General features: G+C 44.4%; 1 protein-coding gene across 5 annotated transcripts in view; it reads left to right on the forward strand.

Annotated features, from left to right (window-relative positions):
- LOC118229691 (lipoma-preferred partner homolog) overlaps positions 1-25,400 on the forward strand; it is a 132,123-nt gene that overhangs the window by 68,766 nt on the left and 37,957 nt on the right. For all 5 annotated transcript variants that reach the window (XM_035421904.1, XM_035421903.1, XM_035421906.1 and 2 more), the window contains 2 exons: positions 4,495-4,607; positions 9,071-9,196. In XM_035421904.1, the coding sequence (XP_035277795.1) occupies positions 4,495-4,607; positions 9,071-9,196 (239 nt within the window). The remainder of the gene's footprint in view (positions 1-4,494; positions 4,608-9,070; positions 9,197-25,400) is intronic.

Genomic DNA, 25,400 nt, shown 5'->3' on the forward strand with positions numbered 1-25,400 from the left:
CATTTACCCTGCTCATATGCAGTCACCTCAACCAATTATACCTCTCTTGACTTGTATGTCAAGAGACTGTGTACTGTACTGTGGTGAACTTGGTTTTTTTAAGCTATGTTTGTATGTTTTTTGATTGACGCATACCTTCTTGGCCAGGTCAGTGTTGTAAATGAGAATTTGTTCTCAATCACTTTTACCTGGTTAAATAATTTATTTATTTATTTAACTTTTATGTCTGCTATTTATGCCTCATTAAGAGAGATTATTTTGTTAGAATTTGATGTTCCTGTTACCTCCCTCCTGATTGGGTACTTGGTTGCGCTGGTCACTTTTTGTAAAACTGAACAGGATTGACTCAAAGTGCTGTCACTATATTCTTCCATACCAGACTAAAATACACCCATCCTACCTCCTCCCAACAAAACAAAACCTCAGTTAACATTGCACATGTTAACCAATGTCCTCACAAAGCCCTGTATGAGATCACACTCTGTTGATTTGTATTCCCTGGAGGAATTAGTCAGGCAGCTTCAGTTTTTCCCCATCAGTAGTTGAGAAAAACGGCTTATGTTACAAACAGCCATTTTAGGACACGCACTAATTGTGCCACGGAAAGCCTGCCAGGATTCATACATGGTGCGTCTAGCTGAAAGTCATTAGCTCACCGACTTAGGCCTACCATATGGATATGAATCCTGGCCATGCCATTACAGAATGTGTACTCCAGGAGACACGTGGAGCAGCAGTTGGACAAAATGTCACCCCAGAAGGGAAGGATTCACTCAGTTGGGTTGAGCCCACCTCAGCACATGGACGTGACTCCTTTGGTTGATCAGGCTCTTGCTCTCTGCCTGTTTGTGAAGAGTTGCCTTCAGTGCAATGGCTGCAGCCCAGCAGATGGACTGCAGACTGAAATGAAGAGGCAGCGTTGTGCATGTGCTTCTGAGGACACAAAGCCCGCACGCTCAGATTGATGGAGGGTGTCGCAGTGATGGGACAGGCCTGCAGATATAGGCCTACAGATATGATTGGGCAAAATGGGCTCTATTGTGTGATGAGGGAGAGAGAACCCAATGACTGCGCTACAGGATTCAGTAAGCAGATTTGGGGTATACAACTACTGAAACTCACTGTTTTAGCTTGATGAGTCACCTGATAGAATACTACTAATAATAATAATTATAATAATAGTTGTTGTCTTCGGTGTCATCAACATCACGTCTTGCCTCAGATTTTATTTATGGGTTACTGCATATGTGTACAGTGATAAATATATAAACACAATGTTGGAGTGTAGTTGACTTCATTATTATTCATCTCCAAGTCTTCATAAGAGCAAGACTGTGAAGCAGAAGCCCCTCTGGTCTAATTTTAGCTTTCCTTTTAATGGACACCCAGGAGACTGATGTTCTCCAGAGGAGATTACTTAAAGTGAAACTGTTATAGTATTGAACAGGGATCAGCTATGAACATCCCTGAAGCACTGGGCCAAGTATTCAGTTGCTCTCTGCTGTCTTCCCTGATATATTGCATTAGGGCTAATACATGTGGAGTGTACTGTGTCTGCATTGTTGAACCTAAAGAGTTTATATCTAAAGAGGAGCACCCTGCACATTTAATTGAATGTTTTCTCATTATTGGACTTCAGACTGCTCCATTGCTAGGTCTCCTTAGTTCAGCAAACGGCATGACTGTCTCCCTGGAGACAAGCTGCAGCCGATCCAGTGAAACAGTTGCTTGTTATAGATACTGCTTACAATGAGAACCGATTTCGTCGAATGCTTCGAGTCCACATGTCCATCGATGAACACTGTCAGGGTCTTTACTTGAATTTGAACAGGCACTGCATGCACATATTACCTATTCACAGCTGCAACACACATTCTTACAGGAAAGAAAGAGTTCCAGGCACCTTTCTTCAGTGCTTTACCATATCGATTGATAAAGTGCAATATTTTATGAAGCAATTCCAGTCAGCTGAAGGCTAATAAGACCTGACTGCATATAAAGCTGGCACTGATCAAAGAAAAAAGTATGTCACCCCATAATAAAGAATGTCACCAGATATCAAACTGTGATTTGAGGAAAATTTTTTTTGTATTTCTCAAAACAATCATTGAGTACATTGATGCATTCAGAACCCCCTTTTTTACAGCTAGTAAAGGTGCAGGTGGACCTATGACTAGTTCATTGTATTGTGCTGCGCAGGTTGCAGTGAGCAATTTGTTGCAGTGCAACAGATGTGCAGTCATTGCTCCCCCACCTCAGCCTGATGATGGTGCCGAACATCATACTCAACTCATTTATCTTCAGCAGCACGCCCTTAGGTGTGAACTTCTCTGCCACCAATGAACTTCTCTGCTATCGGTCCGATTTGTCTGTGTTTATTTATTTATTTTTAGACAAAACAATCTGAAAGCAGAAGTCATTCTGGGAGAGGAAGCGTTTTTAACGTTCACACCTAATCGGTCTGCCCAGCCCTGTGGAGCTGCTATCACGGTCTCACAAGTGCTCCCCCCCCCCCCCCCCCCCCCCTTCATCATGTTGCCAGAGATACCATCACCAATAAGTTTCTTTCTACTCTTTTTCTCAGTCCTGCTCACTAGATCTGGATCTGACAGATATCGATCTGACTTGTCCTTGTAAAGAAAGTCACTTTACATAAATGCATCCTTCAAATAAACTCATTAATAATAATAACCTGTTGTAGTTCTCTCAGAGGTATATGGCTTTAAATTCCGAACATCTGCTGTCGGGTGCAGAAGTCGTCCTCTTTCCTCCTAGGAAAGAGGAATTGCATATCAGCCCAACACTTATTCTGAGCTCGTTATACAGCCTAATTGGATCTGACCTCCCTTCTCCTGAATCCTTCTTAACGAAGAGCTGCCCTGACGAACTCCTCAGCAAGGCCGACTCAGGCACTCCAGAGACCTGTGGGGGGGGAGATGTTGGGTGGTGCAGGTGGGGGCGGGGGGTTGATTACACTCCTCTGAATTAGAATCTGGATTTGGACAGGGGCACCGACCGTTGTTTTGTTATGCGGTGTCAGTACCGCGAGCTCTCTTTCCGTGCGCGTGTGCAGTTTATGGCTATGGTCTCGGCTGAATTGCACAGCCTTTTATTTTAGAACAACTTCAAACTTTCACCGCCCAGTTGTGGTCATACGCCTCGCCAAACTTTGTTTCTCAGTGAGGGAGGGTGAACACCAACGCGCTTCATAGAGAAGGACATGAACATCAGAACAGGTTCATTTTTACTCTCATAGTGCTTATTTGTTTATTTGCTTGGTTGGTTACGTGGGTAACTTACTTTTCTTAGTTTTGTTGCTAAGGACATAGAGAGTTTGCATGGAGCCAAGTCACCACTTTCTAATTCACTTTTATTTTTCCATGGAAGCGCTATACAGTAGGCTCCTTTGGGCAATGTATTTACACTGAAAGGAGGTGACGCTGACCTTCACCTGTAAGCACAAAAAGGGAACTGGGAGTCCAAATAGCAGATTTATAAAATAAGTATATAACGCAATCTCACTCCCCTTTATGGCCAAAAATGGAGAGTTTCACAGTAGATTTAACTTTTTTTTGTTGACATTTTAGACTTTATTATTTTTTTTTATAAAACCTTCACTTTTATATGTAGTATAGCTTTGCAATTTCAAATAATAAAAAAATACAGCTTACACACACCTAGTTACCTGAGCAAGACTGATTGGATTGTTGTGTTATATCTTTTTCATGAGTGTCTTACAGTACATGACTTGTGCAAGAGGAGAAAAATTCTGCCAGCATGTCATTGTGGCATGGGTCTCATTTAACTCTTTAAGTGTTTAGTTTGAGGTCACAGGATCGCTTGATGTGCAGTATATGTGTACACGCCCCAACCCCCCGCCCACCAGATGCGCACACACACACACACGCACACACACACACACACACGCACACACAGTCACATGCACACACATTTACATTTGCCCTGCATTGACAGACTGTGGTTCTGTTCCTAGAATAGAGCCAATTAGGCTTCATGTAACAAGGCATTGTACTAGATATTGAGTTAGACTTGTTCTAACTCAATTCTTTTTTCTTTTATTTGGAGAAAGGGCTTTGAACATAAGCTATGAAAAGAGCTTAAGATGTAAAGCAAATGCATAATATGCATATATGTGTCTGTATATATACATATGTATGTATGCGTATATGCATATTTTCACATTTTATTAAAATAGAATTATTATATGTAAGCAGAATGTACACAATACATACACACACACACATACACACACATATATATATTCATATATTTATGTATATATACACTTTCATTACAATTGGCCTTTTGCATGTGTGCATTGAAGTGTTCATTCATTTGGAATTAGATGCTGTTATTTGCTCTTATATAATGGGAGGAAAACGGTTTCTGATAAACTAATTTTATGTAACGTATGTCCAACTTGGTTGGCTCACAGGATGATTGACAGTTTTTTCTTATGTCTTCTGCGTTCAGGTGAATTTCCACCTCCTCCACCCCCCGTAGATGATGTGAGTGGTCTTCAGTCGCCCCCTGGGGGCTTCCCGCTTCCCCCTCCGCCCAATGATGGGGCATCGTTCAATGTGCAGGTGAGTCGGCTCTGTGACCTTTGACCTTTGACCCCATGGAACATTTTGCAGGAAGCGGCATGCGTTGCATTGACCTGTAGCAGCACAGTGCCTGGTGTTGACAGGCCAATGAGCAATAAACACCAACACTTTGTCAGCACCAACAAAGCATTCAAACCTAATTTGACCATTTGTGCCTGTTTTGATGTTGGTAGTTTGAGAGTTTCCCAGGATGCAACCCGTTGCAGCTTTCCCCAAGTATGCTACCTTCCTAATGAAATTTTACCCTCTATCCCATACTTCCGAGGAGAGACCAACATCCACAATGCAAATGGCAGGTTTTTAAATACTGAAAGAAGCTATCAAATTAAATCAAATATTTAATTTTTGAAATATACCTAATTTGTAATTCATTCACACTCTATTTCTCATTTTGTGGCCTCAGTCTGGTCCAGAGTTCATTGCACAAATATGCTGCACAGCAGAGATTACGGTTGTCAGTGACAGTCTGTGTTTTCTGGGCCCAAATACCATTCCCCTGTCTTCTCTCTCACACCTCTGCTGGCTTTTCATTCCTGGACAGTCGTATTGATCCGCGGAGCAGAGAAGCTCTGTCACTAAGGCTGGCCGGGTCGATCAATCATCGTTCCCCCCTCAGCAGGTTCGGACAATCGGCTGGACAGGAAAGCATCGATTCTTATGCGACTGGGTTCCATTGCGCGAGGCGTGTTCTCACAGAAAGAGCCGGACCGAGGAGAAAGTCTCCGATCTGCTCTGCAGGAGGCCACTGCTGGCGGAACAGCGGTGTACAGAATGTCAGAAGCCACATGATGTCGATGTTAGTTGGCGGTTTCGTTTGTTCCCCCCTCCCCTCTTGTGCTGTAATTCATTTAAATTGTACATTTAGATGCAGATATCCAGAGGCACTTATGCAGGCTACATTCTTTAATTCACGTTTAAAAATTCAAAGTTTGCAGCTCTAAACGCTTTCCCACAGGCGGTAGCTGTGGGGCAGGATGTATGCCTCATGCTGGTGCCCTGTTCACTTTCTACCCCCCCCCCCCCGTTTTCCAGGGATCGCCACGTTTGTTAATCCAGCTGTTCTGGCTCAGTGTGAAGCACAGCAGTGTCTTACAGTGATAAAGACCAGATGATACCCATCATTTTCAACAGTGCATTGCAGGAGACTCAATTATCCAATCAAAGTCTTGCGTGGAAAATCCTGTCCTGGGGTCTGATTATTTCATACAGATGATTGTGTCCCACCCTACAACAAGACCCTATTCAATGTCAAATCAGTCGGCACCAAAAGTGACTCATAGTTTGAAGTTTATATGCATCTCTGGCAGCAAATGAAGCTGCATCGGGCAACATTTTCTAGATTTAGTGATTGTTTTTTTCTTTCTCCTTTCTCAAACTTCTGCCCTTTCAAATAGATCTGAAAGACAATGCAACAGTTTGACAATGCAACGTGTCCATTATTTATAAAAGCAAAGTGACATTTTATTAAAATGGAATTATTGCCATTATTTAATGAATCTGAAACAAATAATATATACTGTAAGTAAACCAGAACGAATACAGTGATACTAATAAATAGTAACTAAATAAAGTACATTTGTTAATAATTAGTAACCTACTTTTGTATTTATGCATTTTATATCATTAACATGCACACTTTTGTCAATAATCTTAGCTATGGAATGTCTTGGTGGATTGCCCCCTAGATAACCTAAGCTGTGCACTAGATAACCTAAACTCTGCCCTTAGCACATATTGCTATTTGGATGTGTTAGATAGCTGTTTAAAGCATTACCTACTTATCCAAAGAAAAGAATTGCTTTATTAGTCTAGAATCTATTTTCCCAGTTTCCATTTATAACCCCACACACACCCCCACATCCCCCCACCCTGTTGTACTACTTGAGCCAACTTTACGATTACCCTGGGAATAAACCTAATTCCTTCATAAACTTTCTCTCACATTTTTTAATAGTTCATCTGAAACGCTTTGAATGTCTGCGCGGGACTGGCACGGAATCCGCGGCTGGTGCAGCGGGTCATTAGTAAACAGGGGCCGTGTGATTGGACAGATGGCAGCGTCGCTGACCCTCTCTCCACCTGTCCGTGCTCCCGCTATGATTCACGGGAGCGCGTTGGTGGGTAACCATGGCAACCCAGCGCACGCTATTCTAACTTTGACCTCCAATCGCGGTGGAATGTGTGCTTCAGCGGCATGTCTCATAAACTAATTGGGAAGTGATGTCCTGGTATTTCTTAGTTAACGCAAAGCAGACCTCCCCCTGTTCGTCCTCCGACTTGACCTCCAACGTGACTGCAGGAACTGTGTAGGTTGAGTTGAGGACATGTTTGTGAGCGCTATGCGCAGTATTTTGGTTTTTCTGTAGTGCGAGATATGCTTGTGAACTTTTGACTTTGACTCCCTAATGGATGGCCATGAAGGTACTGATAATCCAGACAGAACATTTTTGAATATGTGTTAAAATACAGAATCTAAAACATAGGGCGAAATATATAATTGATTGATGTGTTCATGCATTGACCTAAACTGAATCGATATTTCTGTAACTTTTAGTCATAATTACAAATACATTATGAGTGAAATAATTCAAAGCAAACAGTTTGACATATTCAGAAAACTTATATTTTTAAATTGAGCCCACCAAACTCTTTGTGGAGGAAAAAAACAATAATATCCTCATAATCATGCTAAATTTTAGAGCACCCCAAATAAAATTAAGTGCATGCTTGCAAAATACTGAGTAAACCTCTAGTTTCCAAAAGATAATATACTTTTTTGAATGAATTGTAATAAAACGTAGGTCTAATGTTAATTCAGAACAATTTCATTCTGCTCTGTGGAGTAATGCATTTCAGGAATAAACCATACAACCTGTGCGCTCTCTTGATATATAGGCATGCCTGGGGTTCTAATGTGCAACGAAGCTAGCAGTCTGCCATTCCCTTCCCAGAGGTGTATATCATGTCCAGAGAAAGCACCGGTTCAAGTGGTTTATTCCGCTTGTGCCATGGCTACTTAAATAAACACTGAAATACGAACGTAAAAAGAAAATTCAAAGTGAAAAAATGGTATGTGGTTATACGTGAAGAAATGTAGTTCCTCCTTTGAAAAGGTTCAGAGATAAATTTACCCTCCTCTAATCTTACTGTTAGGTACATTTTGTGCTGTCCTGTTCCCTTGTTCCCTTGATGTGGAATTGGGCTTTGGTCTTCAGCTTCTAACTTGGTATCTTCTAGGTGATTTCATTGTAATTTTGTAGGGCTCGGCATCGGTGTAAATGACACCTATGGATTCATATAAGACAATAGTAAAAATCATATTTTTGATCACCGGAGTAGTCATTAGCTATTTCAGTTTATTTTTCTTCATATCACTTTAATGGTGTGACAAGCAAAAGGAATTAACAGTCCTGTTCCCTAGCAGCAGAACGAGGTATCATTTCTTTTCATGCAAACAGATTGAAAAGGGGGGGGGGGGGGGCACATTATTGTCCCCGGAGAGAGAATGGGACAAAGACGGGGAGGGAGGGAGGGAGACCGGGAAGGCAGGACATGGTGTGACTAAAGAACTGGGAGGGGGGCGGGCGGGGGGGCGACTGGATGTGCGGTGAATGCAGAGAGCGGAGGTGAATGGAGCGCTGGCTCACTGACGGCCTCTCCGCAGCCCGCCCCTGACTCCGCGCAGACGCGTCGTTCTCGCTGTGGGCTCTCCGCAGTCCGCCCCTGACTCCGCGCAGACGCGTCGTTCTCGCTGTGGCCTCTCCGCAGTCCGCCCCTGACTCCGCGCAGACGCGTCGTTCTCACTGTGGGCTTTCCGCAGTCCGCCCCTGACTCCGCGCAGACGCGTCGTCCTCACTGTGGGCTTTCCGCCGGCCGCCCCTGACTCCGCGCAGACGCGTCGTTCTCACTGTGGGCTTTCCGCAGTCCGCCCCTGACTCCGCGCAGACGCGTCGTCCTCACTGTGGGCTTTCCGCCGGCCGCCCCTGACTCCGCGCAGACGCGTCGTTCTCACTGTGGGCTTTCCGCCGGCCGCCCCTGACTCCGCGCAGACGCGTCGTCCTCGCTGTGGGCTTTCCGCCGGCCGTGGCCTCTCCAAGCCGAGGTGAACGTGTCGGGAACAGGCAAACTATGAATCTCAATTCCCTCTCATAAAGGATGTGTGTGTGTGCGTGTGTGTTTGTGTGTGTGAGTGTGTGTGTGCGTGTGTGTGAGAGTGTGTGTGTGTGTGAAACTGTGCAACTCAGTCCAGGTTTAGTGGGGTTTGAGCACTTAAAGAACGGGCAGATCTTCAGAAATGTATTACATTTTTGAGGAATACTGCTCTACATTGTCTTTTTTGCACTTGAATGCTGCCACTGTCTTGATTCTCGCCATTTGAATGCCCTACTCTGCCTGATGGAGAATGAAAAAGTGCTTGATGGTCTGGTGCCTCTGTCCCTCAGATGAGAGGTCCAGAGAAGACCCTGGAGGAGAGACGCTCCAGCCTGGACGCTGAGATCGACTCTCTCACCAGCATCCTGGCCGACCTGGAGAACAGCTCGCCCTACAAGCCTCGACCCCAGCAGCAGGTAAGGCCAGCACCACGGCAACGTACGACCTGGCCCTCAGGCCCCGTGTCTCTCACACTGAGACCCTTGCATTCTCGCGTGCACACACACACACACACACACACACACACACAAACGCACACTCTCACACCGGCCCTTGTATCCTCAGGTATGGTTCTTACACACTCCTGATAATCCCGTACACACACTGTGTGAGCCTGTCCACACTCACAATGAACTCTTGCGTGTTCAGTGTGGTCCCTAAGCATTCATATTGGCCTTCACTCACTATGACCCTTATACTGTCACATTGGCTCTTAAACACATGCTGGTACTCTTACTGTACATTCACGTTTCTCTTTACATACTCACAGTGACCCCAGCACACCCTGTGCTACCCTTTTACACTCTCTGTGGTCATTATACATTCACCGCTGTGTGTGTGTGTGCGTGTGTGCGTGCATGTGCGTGCGTGCATGTGCGTGCGTGCGTGCGTGCGTGCGTGCGTGCGTGCGCGTGTGTGTGTGTGTGTGTGAAAGTGAGTGTACATGTGCGAATGTTTGTGTGTTCAAAGTTCAAATAATGCAAGGCAGAGTGTTGCCCATGGAAAGTATGCTGGAAAGTGCTCCATTGTCAGGGCCCAGACAGTGTGCTGAATAGGCAGACCGTAGCATGCTGCTAACAGAGCTATTCAGTGCTGCCAATATAAGATTACAAAGGGGGGTTTTCAAGCTGTTACTGAAGGATTTCTCTGGCTTTCCAATTATTAGTACACCAGGGTGCTGTTAATCTTAAATAAGGTACATATTGCAGGGCCTAACATAGAGAGTTGAATATTAATTTGGTGGTTTTAGTCATGATTAGTGATGAGGTGACAATGTGATGCTGCCAGTATAAGCTGGAAATAAAATAAAATTTTCAATAGTAAAATAGTATTTCTGGGACTCTATCCCACGCTATTTGTTTACTTTTGTGGCGGCATACTGCTCAAAAAATAACAGGGCAGAACAAAGGCAGTACGTCACCAGGTCTGCACTTGTGCCTGGCCCACAATGCACCAGGAAAGATCACCTTTTTCCCCCCATTGGGTTTTCCCCCCCCCCCCCCACCTTCTCTAAAGCGCACTTGATGAAAACTTTGTTTTTTTTTGTTTTTTTGTTTTTATAACATGCAGTAGAGAGAGAGGAGAGGGTGGCGGAGGGCCGGGGCGGTGAGGGTCAGGAAGTCGGAGCACGCGCGCGGGTGCTGAATAGGGAATGAGGCTGAGGCCGTGTTATAATTCAGCCGGGAGGAGCGGCGGGCCTCCTCGACGCTAAGCTGAAATGGAGGACGCGTCAATGATACCTCGCCCCAGGAGAGAGAGGTGTCAGTTATCTCTCAGATGCGCACACATGCACACCAATGTTCACAGAGGCTGTGTGCACAAGAGTAAATTGAAATTTCGAGTACATAATTCCTTAATAAAATATTGGATTAGGGCATGCCTTTTAAAACGCCTGAATAATGGACCAGGCCGCTGGGTGGGATTCTGACTCTCTAAGCTGTTGTCTTTTGAAATTCATCATTTGAAAAACATAAAAGACTGTGACTGAACGGACCTTTTAAACAATAAGCTTGGGTTATGGGTGAGTCAGACCCCTGTACGACTTCTGTGGTTCAGGTCAAAATAGAACATCGACTTCATGGTTTCTTTTTTTTTTGCGTCCTCTTGTATCTTCCTTCATACTCCCAGGCTTTTTAAAAGTTTGTCTTAAAGTTTTTATGACTTAAAATTAGATTTCCTTGTTCCAAACATCAGGTCAATTCAAGCCTTGTGAACTCCTTGTAAGAGGCGACATGATGAACAGGAAACACGATGTTTCACTTAAAGTACCAATTTATACAGCTGTGTGCTTTTCATAAATCAGTTAAAATTAAGAGCGTGTGACCACCATGTTACGAGCCTAAGAGGCCCTATCCGCTATACTAAACTGCCACCTGTTTATGCTCAGATATGTAGCCAGCCTTTTAAACCTGCAGTGAATCATATTGTTTAATCTTTTTTTATTTAGTGAAATATAATTTTTTATGAAACGTTCGTGCGCGGAGACGCTAGTGTGCGTGGTTGCAGAAAGGCGCAGCGATGCAGGCACGTGCGCGCTCAGCTCCGGCAGCGGTACCCGAGGGCGGGCGGATTAACCTCTGGGTGACCCCCTGCCCTCCAGCTGTCCCTGCCGCTGCGCTCTGGGGCTCCCTCACGGCGGGAAGCCCTGCCCGCCGTACGGTCCCGGCCCTGTCGCTGTCACCGCTGCCCTGATGTGCTCCAATGTTCTGCGCCTGTGAGCAAAATGGCAACGATGGTTCTCAGTTCAGTGCTCTCTGTCAGCTCACTCATTTAGTGTATGCAGTGTAAAATCAGGTAGCTCCTGGCATGGCTTTTAAGCCCCCCCCTTCCCCCCACTCCACTCCCTTAGTCCATTTGTCCCCATCCACGTCCCTCCCTCCCCAGGTAATATGTAAGCTTTAACACAGCCCTCCATCAGGAATGTGCTTCTCATTGAACTATGACCTATTAGAAGGGCTGTCTGTTTAAGAACGGCGGAACAATTTCACTTTCCACTGTCTCCCCCGGCAACAGAAGGAGGAGGTAATGAAATGTGATTGTTACATTAGTCAGGTGCACGCCTTCACAGTCTGACATGGATTAACATCAGAGATTTCATATCATTCATAATTTCATTAAGTCAGAGAGTTTGTCTCTTCGCCGAGTCCAGTGAATTCTGACCACTGTCTACGAATCTGCGGGCCTGCAAAAGTGCTTGCTGCAGGGCTTATGTTTGTTTAATCATTACACGGTACTCTTGGTCCTGTAGACGTTTGAATCTTGCACTTAAAAGGTTATTTATGGAACTGTGGCTTGCTATGCGAGTCATTAACCCTTTGCCATGCAAAAATCTTTATAGCTATAACCACGACTTAGCTGTCAGCTGTTTTCATTGGTCTGCCCAATCACGTCTATCTTTAGAGGTTATAATGCTGTCAATAAAAATACCACTGGGTGAACTGGGTAGTATTCAAGGACCTGTTGTTACGTGAACTAGGCTAATAAAAATCTGCCTGAGCTGTTAACGTTGAGTGTTCAGAGACTGCCGCAGATCACAGCTTCAGGCCTTGGTGACTTGAAAGAAGCCAAGAATAGGCACGAACGTGACGGGTGGAGCACAAGCCATTGAGTGAGATTAAGCCAGCCGCAGTCCAGACAGCAGCCAGGATCAATAGCCCCTGTAAGCGTGCGGGCAGCGTGGGATAGACGTGTCGCGTGGAGTGAACAGGGCCAGGGGCCCGGAGGGATTTCTGTCAAAGCCCTCAGAGTGTGATGCACTTGACCCCAGCCCCGGTGTCTGTGATAGACCAATGGCAGGCCTGTCTAAGCACGTCTGATCCGTGTGCGTATGCGCGCATTGTTGGGGGTCGACGTAGCGTAAAGGCGCATTTGAATGTCGAAATATAGCGCCCGTCAAGTTCCGCGGCTTCCCTGGGACCCGGGTGAGGTGAGCAGCATGCTGTGGCTCTCCAGGACCATGGTTTGAAGACCCTTGTGCTTATAGGCTATGGGCTCAGTGCTCCCTGTTGTATCTTCAGCCTAACCCTTGGGTTAAAATCTGTAGGGTATATCCGCCACGGTATTTTGAACCCTGATCTCCAGTTGCGCAAAAAGAGGAGGCCGACAGGTGGAACCCCTGACTGTTGCGTATTGTAGCGTTTTGTTTATCTGAATGTGATTCGATTGTCAGTTACCTCTGCTCACTGTTTTAAATGGGTTGCTTTGCTTTTGCCGCATTGCTTCCATTGAGAGGACTATCCCAAACTTAGGAATTGATGTCAGACTAACCCCCCCACTGTCAGTAATCCCAGGTGAGAAAACAATACGCAGTATCACAGATATCCCTTTTCTGAGATCTAAAACATAGGCAGTGCTGGAAAGTGATATGGCGTACGTAACAATGAGTTGCGTGCTCATTCAGACGATGTGGCCTAATTACAGCTAATCCCCTTGTACTCAAAACAACTTTTCAAAAAAAACAACTTTAATTTAAATTTCAAAATACTAGCCATGATAATGTAACCATGATGCCATACAACAAAAATGGTACTTAAAGTACTCATGCATATATCTCCCGCCTCTAACAAATGAAAACAATATCGATTTCATCATGATGGCCTTAAAACAACTGATAGACATGCCTCAGTGGCTGGCAAAAGGATATTTTAACCGTGTGAGCGAACATTTCTGTTCTGTGTCGTAAGAGGGCTCGAGGGTACTATACTGGGCATGGACCAGCGTACATGTGCATTTACTTTAAACTGTGTTGATACAACACTAACCCCATTTAAAGAGAAGACCCCAGTGCAGGGTTACACTGAATAAGAACATGTGTTCTTCATTATGGTAGATGTTTAACTGTTTAGGGAGAATCAAAACATTTGTGAAAGTCTTACTTACGTGTTTGGGTCCTTCTGCTAGTTTGTTATGGTGGTGTCCAAATATATTTCTGTCCTGAACCCATGGATTTTCCTTAAACAAGCATTCACTGCTCATGTGTATGAGTCTCAACTAGTGAAAGTGTTTTGTGAACGGAAAAATGCCTTGTTGCATTTTAAAACTAAATGTTGTACGTGTCTAAATATGAGATTTAATCTTCAGAGGATAAAGCAAAAAAACAAAAAGGCTCCTCCCTGTACTCAATTTGGGAGGAAATTTGCCCCTGGTCCCCAGACGACAGGCCAGGCTGGACTTTTACGAGTAGGTGTGTTTCTCATTAGGGCGCCATCGACCGAGAGTTATGACGGCAGGTACGCTCGGACTCGGAGAGCGTACCTCACCGGCGCGCCAGTTGTGAGAGATGAGCGAGGGCTGGCGGAGGCTAACGCCCCCCGTCGCTGCTCCTCATCCGCAGTGGAGAAATTCAGGGATTTCACAACCCGCCCGCGCGGCTGACGCGCGGCTCGGGCCCCCGCTTCCTGCGTGCGGGGTCCGGGATGCCTAATCAGCGCGCGGACGGAAGCCCAGTTCGGAGCTCGCGGCCTTGCGGCCTTGCGTTCGCGCTGCGCCGCGGTACTGCGTGTTCCGCCGCTCTCCTGTTTACCCTCAGCGGAGCGGCAGAAGTGCTCTTGGCAGCGTGTCAGTGAGAGAGAGAAGTGCTGCCAGTAAATGAGACGTTTAAAAAGACGGGGCCCCTCCGCGCGCTGAACGCTCCGCTCCGCTCCGGGCTAATGCGTCCGTGCGGCTGCGTTTGTCTTTTCGTTTCTCAGCGCTCCAGCTTCGGTCGCGCGCAGCGTCGGCAGTATTTTTACGGCCTATCGATTGGGCGGAAAGGGAGAATAGCGAGAAGAAGCACTTCATCTCTCGCCAAGTCACTTCTGAGATGTGTTTTTCCTCAACAAAACGATAGGAGAGATTATGTTGATAGGATCAAATTTACAAAAACAAAGCGCCCACATTTGGGTTTTGGCAGTGGACTTTTGAGTTATCTTTTAGGAGGAAGTTAAACACAATTTGAAGTCATGCACGGTTTTGTAATCGTGTTTAGTGTAGGTTGTATTTCCAAAGTGAACTTTGAGGAAATTAGATTTTCATATTTTATTAATTTCCATGAATGTACTTGAGTCTTGCTTAGTGGTGGCCTTTTGAAATATTAATATATTCCAGTAAAAAATGTATTGTACTACTATTGCTACTACTGCTACTACTAAATACTACTACTATAACTTACTGCTACATAGTACTACTACTACTACTACAATGAATAATAATAATACCCATAAAATATTGCAAAATAAAAAATGGCTGCAAAAAGAAAGGTGAACCTTTCATATGGAAATACAAGTGAATAACCCTACATGTGGCTGTGTTTTAGTAAAGAATTTGGACAGGAAACACTAGACAAAGCATTTCCTAAATTTTCTGATCCAGGGACCCCGACCCAGGCTCAAGGGCATCTAGGGGTCCCTCGTCAAGTTAAAACCAGTTACGGGAGGGGGGGCCATTTGAGATGATTGAGGCATTCAGTCAATAAAGTTCAGTGGCACTACTGTAACATTCATTAAAGTGTATGGTCTTTTGCCTGTTCCCCTTAATGCATTTAATTGTGTGCATATTTCATTTAATGTTTTGTCACTTAAGCATGTATAATATTCTGAAGCTTTTTTACTTTAAAGATTAAAGGTCCTCTCATAGAATCCTCTGATGTTTAAATGTTTTGATTATAAAACAGTTAATACTTCTGGGCAATACATCTGAACAGTTGAACAGTAGCATTTAGCTTTGAAGGGCAACAGGTGAACGGGAGTCATATGCTTTTCCAGCTTAGAGCTTGCCAAGTCTTGCATTAGCATTGTCCCTGGCCTCTTAACGTTCCACAACTTCTTCCTATTTGGTCTTTTTCAAGTGAAGCGTTGCAGTCTGATCTTCAGCGATAGACAGATGACACAGGCAGATGAATGAAATATTTAATGTCTCCACTTCTCTAGTGATGTACGTACCTCAGTTTTTGCCCGAGTCGATGTGAAGTTGTTAAGGAGCTCAGGTGGATTCTCTGGGGGAAATGGTAAATTCCTCTGAACTGTGGCCCTGGGAGATTTCCCCACAACATGAAAGAGCTTGTTGGTCCATCTCAGACATTGGAATAGGCCTCCTAGAAATGCACAGGACCAGGCGATTTAGACCACAGGGTTCTCTGGTTACCCAACAGACGATATAATTAATTAATGCTTGTTTCTGTTAATGCTGAATTTGTTTGCCAGTGCTGCTGTGCTTTTCTTAATGCAGTTTATTAGCCACAACTGGAGTTTTAAATAAACATTTATTTCTATAAGTAGTAACTGGCAGATATTTTTATAGAGGGCGACTGAGCATTCAATGATCCAAATGTGTAGAACTGGATAGAACAGCATGAAACAAGCTCTGCCAGGTTTTACATTTTTTTAAATTATTTTATTATATTAATTAATAAATGAATTACCTTTACAGATCATGACTACTGCTGTTTGATTGGGTAATGCGCTCTCTGCCAATTTAGCTAAATAAATTTTTTTATACGTCTTTATTCTCCCCCGTAGGTTAGTCGGGTTATTTTAACCTTTTTATAAAGGTTGATTCTTTTATTCTAAGTATTTACACAGGACTCACATAGCTGCTTACACCCTGCTATGTGATGTCTGCAGTGTAAGATGTCAGTAGTTATATATCTACTTCACCAGCCTTGTTATTAATTAGATAGCAGGATAAAAATATCACCCTGACTCAACACCTTAATGCTGTCTCTTGGTTGCCACGTAGTTACCAGTCTGATCTCTCCAGGGGTTCGGTATTAGACGGGCTATTTTGGAACCCGGCGAGCTTCAGGAGTTCAGGAGGAAGGCCGCAATGCAGGTGTGGGAGAGAGCCCCACGATGGAGACTGCCGTTGGGTTTTGGCGCCCTGCCGGGGCGCGTGGGACGCGAGGCTGAGGGACCGCGACACCGCGGGGGTGCGGGGGCGAAGGTGTCGGACCGCATCACCGCTCCGGGGAGGCCCCAGACGGGCCCGCTTGACTTCACGTCTGGTGACGGTTTGGGCCAGCGTGAGCAGCGCTCGCTCTCGTGCTGCAGACGGCTGATGGGACGGCCTACCGGAGGGCCATGACCTTTTCAGCGCTCCTACGAAGAAGCGCTGCAATTGCCCAGCATGCTCTCTGGCCACGTCGCGAGGATTTGTAGTCTTTAGCAATTTGGTCACACAGCTATGAATTGCATATCACGGTGTGCTAACTTTGAGTGGCCGCACACTTGGAATTTGAGCTTAAGAGACTATGGCAATTGCGAGCATATTAATTAAATAAAAAAAAAAAGAATACATAGATTTAAAAAGAATCACACATTGTATCTCTAACAACATTAACCAAAGACTGACGAAGTCCTATGTTCGAGGGATCCACTGAAAATGTTTGCATTGGAAGTTTTAAATGTATGTATTAAATGTATGTATTACGATTGATAAGGATAGCCCACTGTTTCACACCAATGCATTTAACAGTATGTTGAAAGATCAATTACATTTGGTGAGGTACGTTATGTGCACCTCTATTGCGTGCCTGAGGTGGCAGCCCTCAGGTAGTCTGAGCGTAAGATGAGGAGGGTAGTGGCGCTTGTTTGTCACAGGGCTAATCGCCCTGAATAATGCAAGGTGGTCTCGGCTGAAAACTCACACCCTGTCCTAACCCCCCCCCCCCCACCCCCGCTCCCCAAGCCAGTGCCAAAGTGTCTCCTTCCCGTCCTCTTTCGGTCCCTGTGTGTGGAGGATCAGTTGGTTGTTCCAGCGGTCCTCGTCCGGCGTACGGGCGGGTAACCGGAGCCAGGCCGAGGTGTGAGAACAACCCCCCCTCTCCCCTCCTCCCCCCCCCAACCCCCCCCCCCCCCGCCAGTGCCAGGAACCCATTAATCCCTCTGTGCGCAGTACAGAGAGGCTGGCCAACATCCACCTCTGCTCACTCAGAAGCTGCCTGCCTGCTCTCTGCTGCCCCATGACGGTTGTACACGGTCCAGTCTCTCCCTTACGGGAATTTAATACTGTGCACTGCTGTATGGTGTTCATGTATGGGTTTTAAAAATAATAATAATAAAAAATATTTCACAGCAGTTTATTGTTAAAAAAAATATATTGCAAAATATATTAAAATATATATTGTGAAATGTTGCAATATCTTTAATATATATATATATTTTTCTGATTATTTTCAGTATATTCTGTTTGAGCGTCCATAAATCATTTAGTTTGTTTTTATTTTTTTACATTATACAGCAAATGAAAGTTTAAGTTTAAACCTTACACAAGGGGTTTAAACAACTCACTTTCATTTTTGTGACTGTGGTTTCATTCTGATTGAAAGAGGAACTGGTTAAAGGCATTCGGAGGGGAAGGGCTCTGAGCCTAGAAGTGGGCTGATCTTTTTTGAAAGGGGAAACGAGGCTCTCCGTTGTGTGAGGGTGTTTAGTGGGGACGCGTTGGCTGCGCGCCACAGAATTAGACTAATGCAGTCATGCCCAAGTGTTCTTTTGCAAAGAAGCACGTAGGTCCCGGTCGGTTCAGGCAGACATCTGTGTAATTTAGTTTAGAACAGATGATCTGACCCTCTGATGTAGCTGTTTGTGTCAGATTCACAGGCAAGGAGAGTCACCCCATACAAAGTTGACCGGTTTGACTGAGGACCGTGATTAATATTTATGAAACAAGCAGGGCCAATAACAAAGCTATTCTGGGTCGGGACGGTTTGGTTGCCTGGCAAAACCCACCTTTTGTTGTTTAAAGTACTTCCCTGCTGTCCTTAATGTTGAAATGCTCGCTGTTTGCGGCTGTCACAAAAGATTAAGCCTCCACCTTTGGGGAGCTTTCCTCTGAATTTTCAAATGGCCGTGGTTGCCTGTCTTGCACTGATGAAATGGGTGTGAGCAAATAAGGTTTTTAAGACCCCGTATGACCTGGAGAGACGGGACAAAGAGCACAGCAGGCCACACTGAGGGGGGACTCTGACTGTGAATAAGGTCTCCATTTCCCAGGACTTGAATTTTAACAAGGCTGCTTTCTAAAACATGCACAGCCACCTTGATGGTTTTCTGTGATACAGACAAACTACAAACAGATAAATGTTGAGATTAATCATGAACACGTTGCAGTTTTTCAGTTTTCAGAGCAATTGTGCAGTTGAGAAAGAATATATTAACACAGTGGAAGAAAAATCATGCTTTCAGTATTGTGTCAGTAATGTTCATAGACATGGAAATAATTTCACATTGAATATATTACCATTTAACAAGGAAAATGCAGATTATTAGCTTTATTCTTTACCATTGGGCCATATACTGTTCTGTACATTGGTCTCTCATGAGAAAATCTGATATGAAAAGTACAATGTAGTTTCTCAAGGAACGTATTTCAGTCATGGATTCCATGGCATTGTGAGGCTTAATTTAGTATATTCACTTTTGTCTAGATACACTGGCACTTAAGGTGATGATGTGCAACTACTCTTGGATCAGTATAGAATCCTCTCGGGACTTCAGATGCGAAAACTCACTTCTCTCTTCGCTGTAATAGAAAGCCAGGGGTGTTACCCTCATATTCCAGTGCACGGGGAGAGCTGTGTAAGGAAGGGAAAGTACCTTTGTGTGCTTGGCTCTTTTGGCTTTGTTATTTGCATGTTTGTGGTTTAAAATATACATTTTAGAAAGTTAGAAAGTTTATGTCTCAAATGTATGCTGCAGCACTTTTGCATGTAATCAGCAGCCAAAAGCCAACTGGCAAATTATAATTTAACATTTATATATACTTGGGATGCAGGGGGATAGGTATTAATCTAAAGTTTTTTGGGAATCAACCATGAAGTATGTGAAAATTACCCACAAAGAGATTTGTTGCATATGCAATAGCACACATCAGGTAAACAAATAACTTCTCTAAATTGATTTATTATTGCTTTGTACATCCAACCAAACATGTTTACTGAGTTTTTTTTTTTTTACCCCTCGTTTTTGCCCTTTAAAAGATCAGTCATTTACTGCAGCCTCACCCGAACTGTACCGCGCACTTCTCAGGGTATTATGCAATAAGAAATTGTATTAACTTCTGGCTTATAACACTTAATGTCTGAAGACTGTGTCACACATTGACTAGAAGACAGATAGTCAAACATTCACTGTCTTTATTTGTTTTTGTGAAAGTTTAGCAGAGCTGGTAAAGAACATTCAGGTTGAAAATGAGAAATGCGGTGGAGAAGAAGAAAAAAAAGGCGTTCTGGCAGTTACCTTTGATATGAAGGCCTTCCGAGAAAAATGTCACAAAATGATGCCTTTAATTTCCTGAAACCAGATGCACACACTTCAGGTGTAATTGTGTTGTCTGAGCAGAGCTTTCACCCTTTCTTCGTTTAGCATGTTTTTGCTTTTTGGTTCTCAGTTTGACTGTATTCTCCGTTTCTTGGTATCCCGCCGATTTGCCATATAGTCGATTGCTTTTAAACCTTTGTTTTATCTTGAAAGCAGTGAGCATACCTGGGGTTTACTGTAATTTCAGGTACACAGGAAACACATTTGCTTTGCCACTGCAGTTTACAGATGAGAAGTGCACACCTGCAGATTAACAATTGACAATTTATGCAAACGGGGTTATTGATCTTTATTTATTAATCTTTGAAATGATGCAGGGATCTTGTCGAAGGAAATTTTTCACATTTGCTGTTTTGTCAACTTCATTAGTGAAATTACTGGTAGTTTTGGTAATATTTTGTAAGATCATCTTTACATGCATTTATGTATACCACTACAGATCCTAAACATAAAGAATGTAACATATTCCATGTTGTACTGTATTTTAAACAGTATATTGTGTATTATTTTGCAGTTTCATAATATCAAATTATACATCTGTTTGGTGTACTTTTTGGTATCTGCAGGACAAATGCACTTCAAAACAGCAGACGCTCTCAGTACATGTATTTATAATATTCATGTTCAGCCAGCAGTGCAGTTTAGAATTTATTTTCAGCAGAATTTCGTTATCCCCAAATGCACTGCCAAGAGAAAGGCAGCAGAGTTTTTTGTTTTTTATTTTTATTTTTATTTTTTAAATGAGAATGGGCCATCATCACTCTTTTCCTCTCCAGTCCTGCCCGTTTGTGTTTCATTGGAGCCTGACCGACCGTTCATAAAGATGGAAATGAAGGTGGCTGGCCTTCCTGGTGCTCCCGTGGAGGGTGCTGTGAGGAGACGCGGCCACCAGCGGCCGCGGGTCCCCGTCCGTCTGTCTTTGCACCGCTACGACGCAGAAGATGGAGGATGTCTTGGGGGCGGAGGAAGGGGAGGGGGGGGGGGGGGGGGGCGGGATGAAAGATTTGAGGTTTGACAGCAGATGAGGGAAAGCAGTATTTGTTTATTTTTTTAAAGTTAAAGCGCTTCTGCGGGGGTTTCCCGAGCTTGCTGAGAAAAATATCACCCCAACCCCCGCACGGTTTGAAGAACAAGAGTAAAAGCTTGCGGTTGTCCTGGGCTTCGCACGTTATAGCGTATAAATTCTTGTAATGTGTAATGGGCCTTCCTGGAGCCTCTGAAACATTTTGCACTTTGGCAGTTTGCAAAGTGGATTTAAGCCGAATTTAAATTGGCTGTGTGGCAGCCGCTGGCTGCTAGCAGAGGGTTCCTGCCTCGAAGGTTTGAGAAATCAATGTACATCTGTTATAATTTCACAGGGATAACAGTTGCTAAGTTCGCAGTCCTCATAGTAATACATTATGCCGTGGTGACTAGTACATTTTGTTTCCACTCGAAGTGTAGACCTGTATTTCTAGATGCATGAGTGATCTCTGAGACCAGCCTGAAAGGCCTTGGATAAGGTACCTGCAAGCAGGCCTACCGACTGTACGTACTGTAACTGACATGTTACGCGTTAGTTATTTGCCTGAATGTAATCTACGTTTATCCTTAGCTTTGACTTCCAATTAACAGGTGTTGTTGTTTTCTTCGCATAGTTTGTCAGGTTAATTTTATGATTGCTGAATTTGCCAAACTGCGTTTGTGACACAAAAAAACAATACTTGCGTTTAATTACTTGTCAGAGTTAAGGACTGTTGATTAAGAAATATTGATTCAGTCCAGGCCACCAGTGGATAAATACTGAGTCAGTGCATGTCATGCCTCTTTGCTCATAGGATACTCCTCAAATAAATATGTGGTAATAATTTCCCGATTGCTTATCCCATGTTAAAAAAGCGCATGTTAAAGGATTAAGGATAAAGCGTTAAGGCCGTGGTAAGGATGTGATCTGACTTTGATCAGTTTTCACTAGATATAGCCCCAGGTTTTTCCCCATTGGAGAAACTCGGCAGCACTACTGCTGTCCTTCAGAAGTTGAGCCTGTGTCGAAAGGGCTGGTGCTTTCTCTTCTGTCACATCGATCGCTCGGGTCTCCATCAGCCTTGCCCTCGACACGCCTGAAAATCACCTATCTACAATGGGAAAAAACAAGTCTGAACAAGAGTTTTAGTCTTGTAATGAGACTACAAATCATATTTGAACATATTAGAAAAATCATGATTAGAACATATTAGCTTTGTTTTAAGTTGCGGTTCGCTTGAAAAGTGGAAAATTGCCATTGGCAAATCTTGAATTGGGATTCTGTCTCACTTGATTGGCAATATTTTTGTCTTATTTGGAAAAAAAGTAAGATCTTAAGTCTAAATATCATAAGACTAAAATACTGAGGTTTGTGATTGTCTCACAGCTCTGCAGTGTAATATGACCTGGGATCACTTCCACACTGGAGCTCTGCTATTCTGTATATTCTCCAGAAATGCATGTTTATTCTAATATTTCCCATTTCTCACATTTAGCAGCTGTGCTCATTGCAGAAACATATTCTCAAGTGATGACACGCACGTGCTCTCCTCCAAAACGTTATGACGTCACACCGCCGTCCACAGCTGGAGATTGCACAGACGCGTAGAGCAACACATTTCACACGCGGCTTTAGCAAGCGGACCGTGGCCACCCGATCCACGAGGTGAACTGGTGAACGAGGAGATGCTGTGATCCCAGCCGAACGGATCGCCACCCTCCTCAGGCGAGGCTACGGCCAATTATGCTCCGCCCCCTCGGGGCTGCTGGCCACGGCCGCCACTGGCATGGTCCAGATTTGATACCACTGTGGGGCCCATCCACCCAGCGGAACACTGCCCTAACGGGACGTGCTTCCCAGAAGCCCCTGAAATAAGTATTTTTGAATTGGGAGCATGTGGTACATTTTTATGTCATGGACAGACTATAATCAGGGCGGCCTAAATTAAATGAGGGCATCCAATTAATACATTCATAGGTTGCAACTTTAATAAATGCTTTTATTAAAGACAAGGTTGCGGAATAAATGATTCCTCAAGCAATAGACGAGAATAATAGAGCTGAGAATTGATAGCGATAGAAAATGTAATGGATACTAGAAAGTAGAAGGATATCTCTTTATTTTGAAGTACCTGTAAGGTGATGGCCATTGGGCGACTTGATTGCAGGCAAGGTAGCCTCGTGTGATGCATTTTTTATGGCTGGATTTACTGTCCTTATCAGAATTGAACAGTGCACGTGAATTTGACACAGGTCCGGGAGGTCATGTAGCAGGCAGAAATGTCAATAGCTTTGGTCTTCTATGCCTTTGACTCTTAACAGACTGTGCATTGACTACGCATTGACCATTGACTGAATATTTTATTTGTATTTTCTGGTGATTTTAGAACCTTAGTATGCAAAGTATGTGAATATCAATTGTACATTCATGGAGAGAAAATGAATAATTGTGAATACTTCACAACTATTGAGGTAGTCACATAAAATAACCTGACATACTCGTATGCGTCCTCATTTTGCGTATGGAACAGATGCGCGCTTGCGAAATGCAAGCAGGATGTGCGTCGCTCTCGCGCATTCCGGGCTTCTGTCGCCTGTGTGAGAATGCGTTGGAGGAAATGCCGCAGGAGAGGATGGTGCGCACGGGCGGGGCGTCGTCTCGGTCGCATGCTGCAGGCCGGGCCGCGTACGCACACGTGAGGCCGCGCTCGGCCTCGACCCCGCCATTAGAGAGAGCGGAGAGAGCGGTCCGTCTGTTTACATCGCCGCCATAACTGTGAAGTTCCTCTTTTATTCATTTCAGCTTTCTTTTGCTTTGCATTATTTATTTCCTTAGTAGGCACCCTAATCCGGCAGGCCGTCACTTCTTTTACATCACCTTCAGATGCCCATTACATCACCTTCAGCAACCTACTTTTTTTTTTTTTTTTCCATTCTTACTGGAGGAATTGAGGTAAAGTTAGCTTTACTCAAGGGTAAAACATCATTGTCCCATTCAGGATTTTGTCCTCTCATCTACTGGAGTGCACTTGAACTACAGATATTCTGCACCTCTCTGACTCTCTTCGTACCTGTATATGTCGGCACCCTGCTCTAAATGGGTCAAAAGCCGCCTAACCGTGGTCCGGTAAGGGTAGAGAGGAGACGTTCTCAGAGGGGCTGAGGTGCTAGCTGAGCCGTTCGGAACGTTTTTTTTTCTCTAATTGAAAATGTCTTTGTCGGCACCCAGCAATAAAAACCAGTAATTGAATTCTTTTTGGCTCAAGGCGGTAACCTAGAAAGGATGGGTAATGACATGTGGATACACCTACTTTTAGCACAGCGTCTGTGTGGCACCGTCTGCGGGCTGGATGTGCGGAGGCTTGGCGGTAAGCGTTAGTTATCGGGGAGGATCTGTCAGGAGACTTGTTCTCACGGTGATGTTTTCTGCCCATTAGCGCGCTGTTCTCTTCCAGGGAGCTCGTCTGCGAAGCTCACACTGGAGACCGATCAGTCTTCCTGTGGCGTGGGATTTACCTGCCTGGGAGACTGGCGGAAAGCTGCAGCCTCTGTGCTCTGGCACAAGCAACCAACTAACCCCATATATGTTGCCCTCGCTGGGTCTCTCCTGAAGGAGAGTTCCTGAATTTTGACGTGCTCGCATAATGAGGTGGCCCGTCTCCCATATTTAACCCCAGGATCAGGATTAGCATCTTTGCAAAATAAAACCTCATTCATTCAGCTTCATTTTAATCCAGTTGCTCAGCTCCAAACCTTTTGATATAGCCCCTTTACATGGTATTTGTATTCAAGTTGCTGAAAGCAAACATTTCAAGTAAGTTCTGTTCTTCTTAGAATGTATGTTAACCGTCAAAAGACTGCAGTACAAGAGGTCATGTGTCCCTCTTCTCTGGTAAGATTATCTGTTACTGGGATTGACCGGCAGGCTTTCAGAAAGAGGGCCGGCTACCATGGTGTGGTCTGTCTATAACGCCAATGGCCTCATTACCTGTTGGTCTTTGTTTACTGTGTAACCATTGAGCTACTGAAGTAGTCCTCTTCCCTAGCTACTGCAATACCACTCAAGTAACCTTCCCTCAGGAAACCTGGCAACGCTTGTTTAATGAAGGCCCCGCTGTGGCTTGAAATCCTGCGTCAGCACTAGCGTCCTGATCTAATGCCTGGAGAGCCGTCGCAATTTCTCAACCAGGAGCATTGATTCTCTAACTCCTCGTTTTACGACCTGTGGTTTATGACCCAAGCTGACCTGCACAGCCAAAGCCCTCCGTCTGCACTGCCTCCATAACTGTTACCATAACTGATAACTGAAGAGCGGTCTGCATCA

The sequence above is a fragment of the Anguilla anguilla genome, chromosome 6 (genome assembly GCF_013347855.1).
Source record: "Anguilla anguilla isolate fAngAng1 chromosome 6, fAngAng1.pri, whole genome shotgun sequence".
NCBI lineage: Eukaryota > Metazoa > Chordata > Actinopteri > Anguilliformes > Anguillidae > Anguilla > Anguilla anguilla.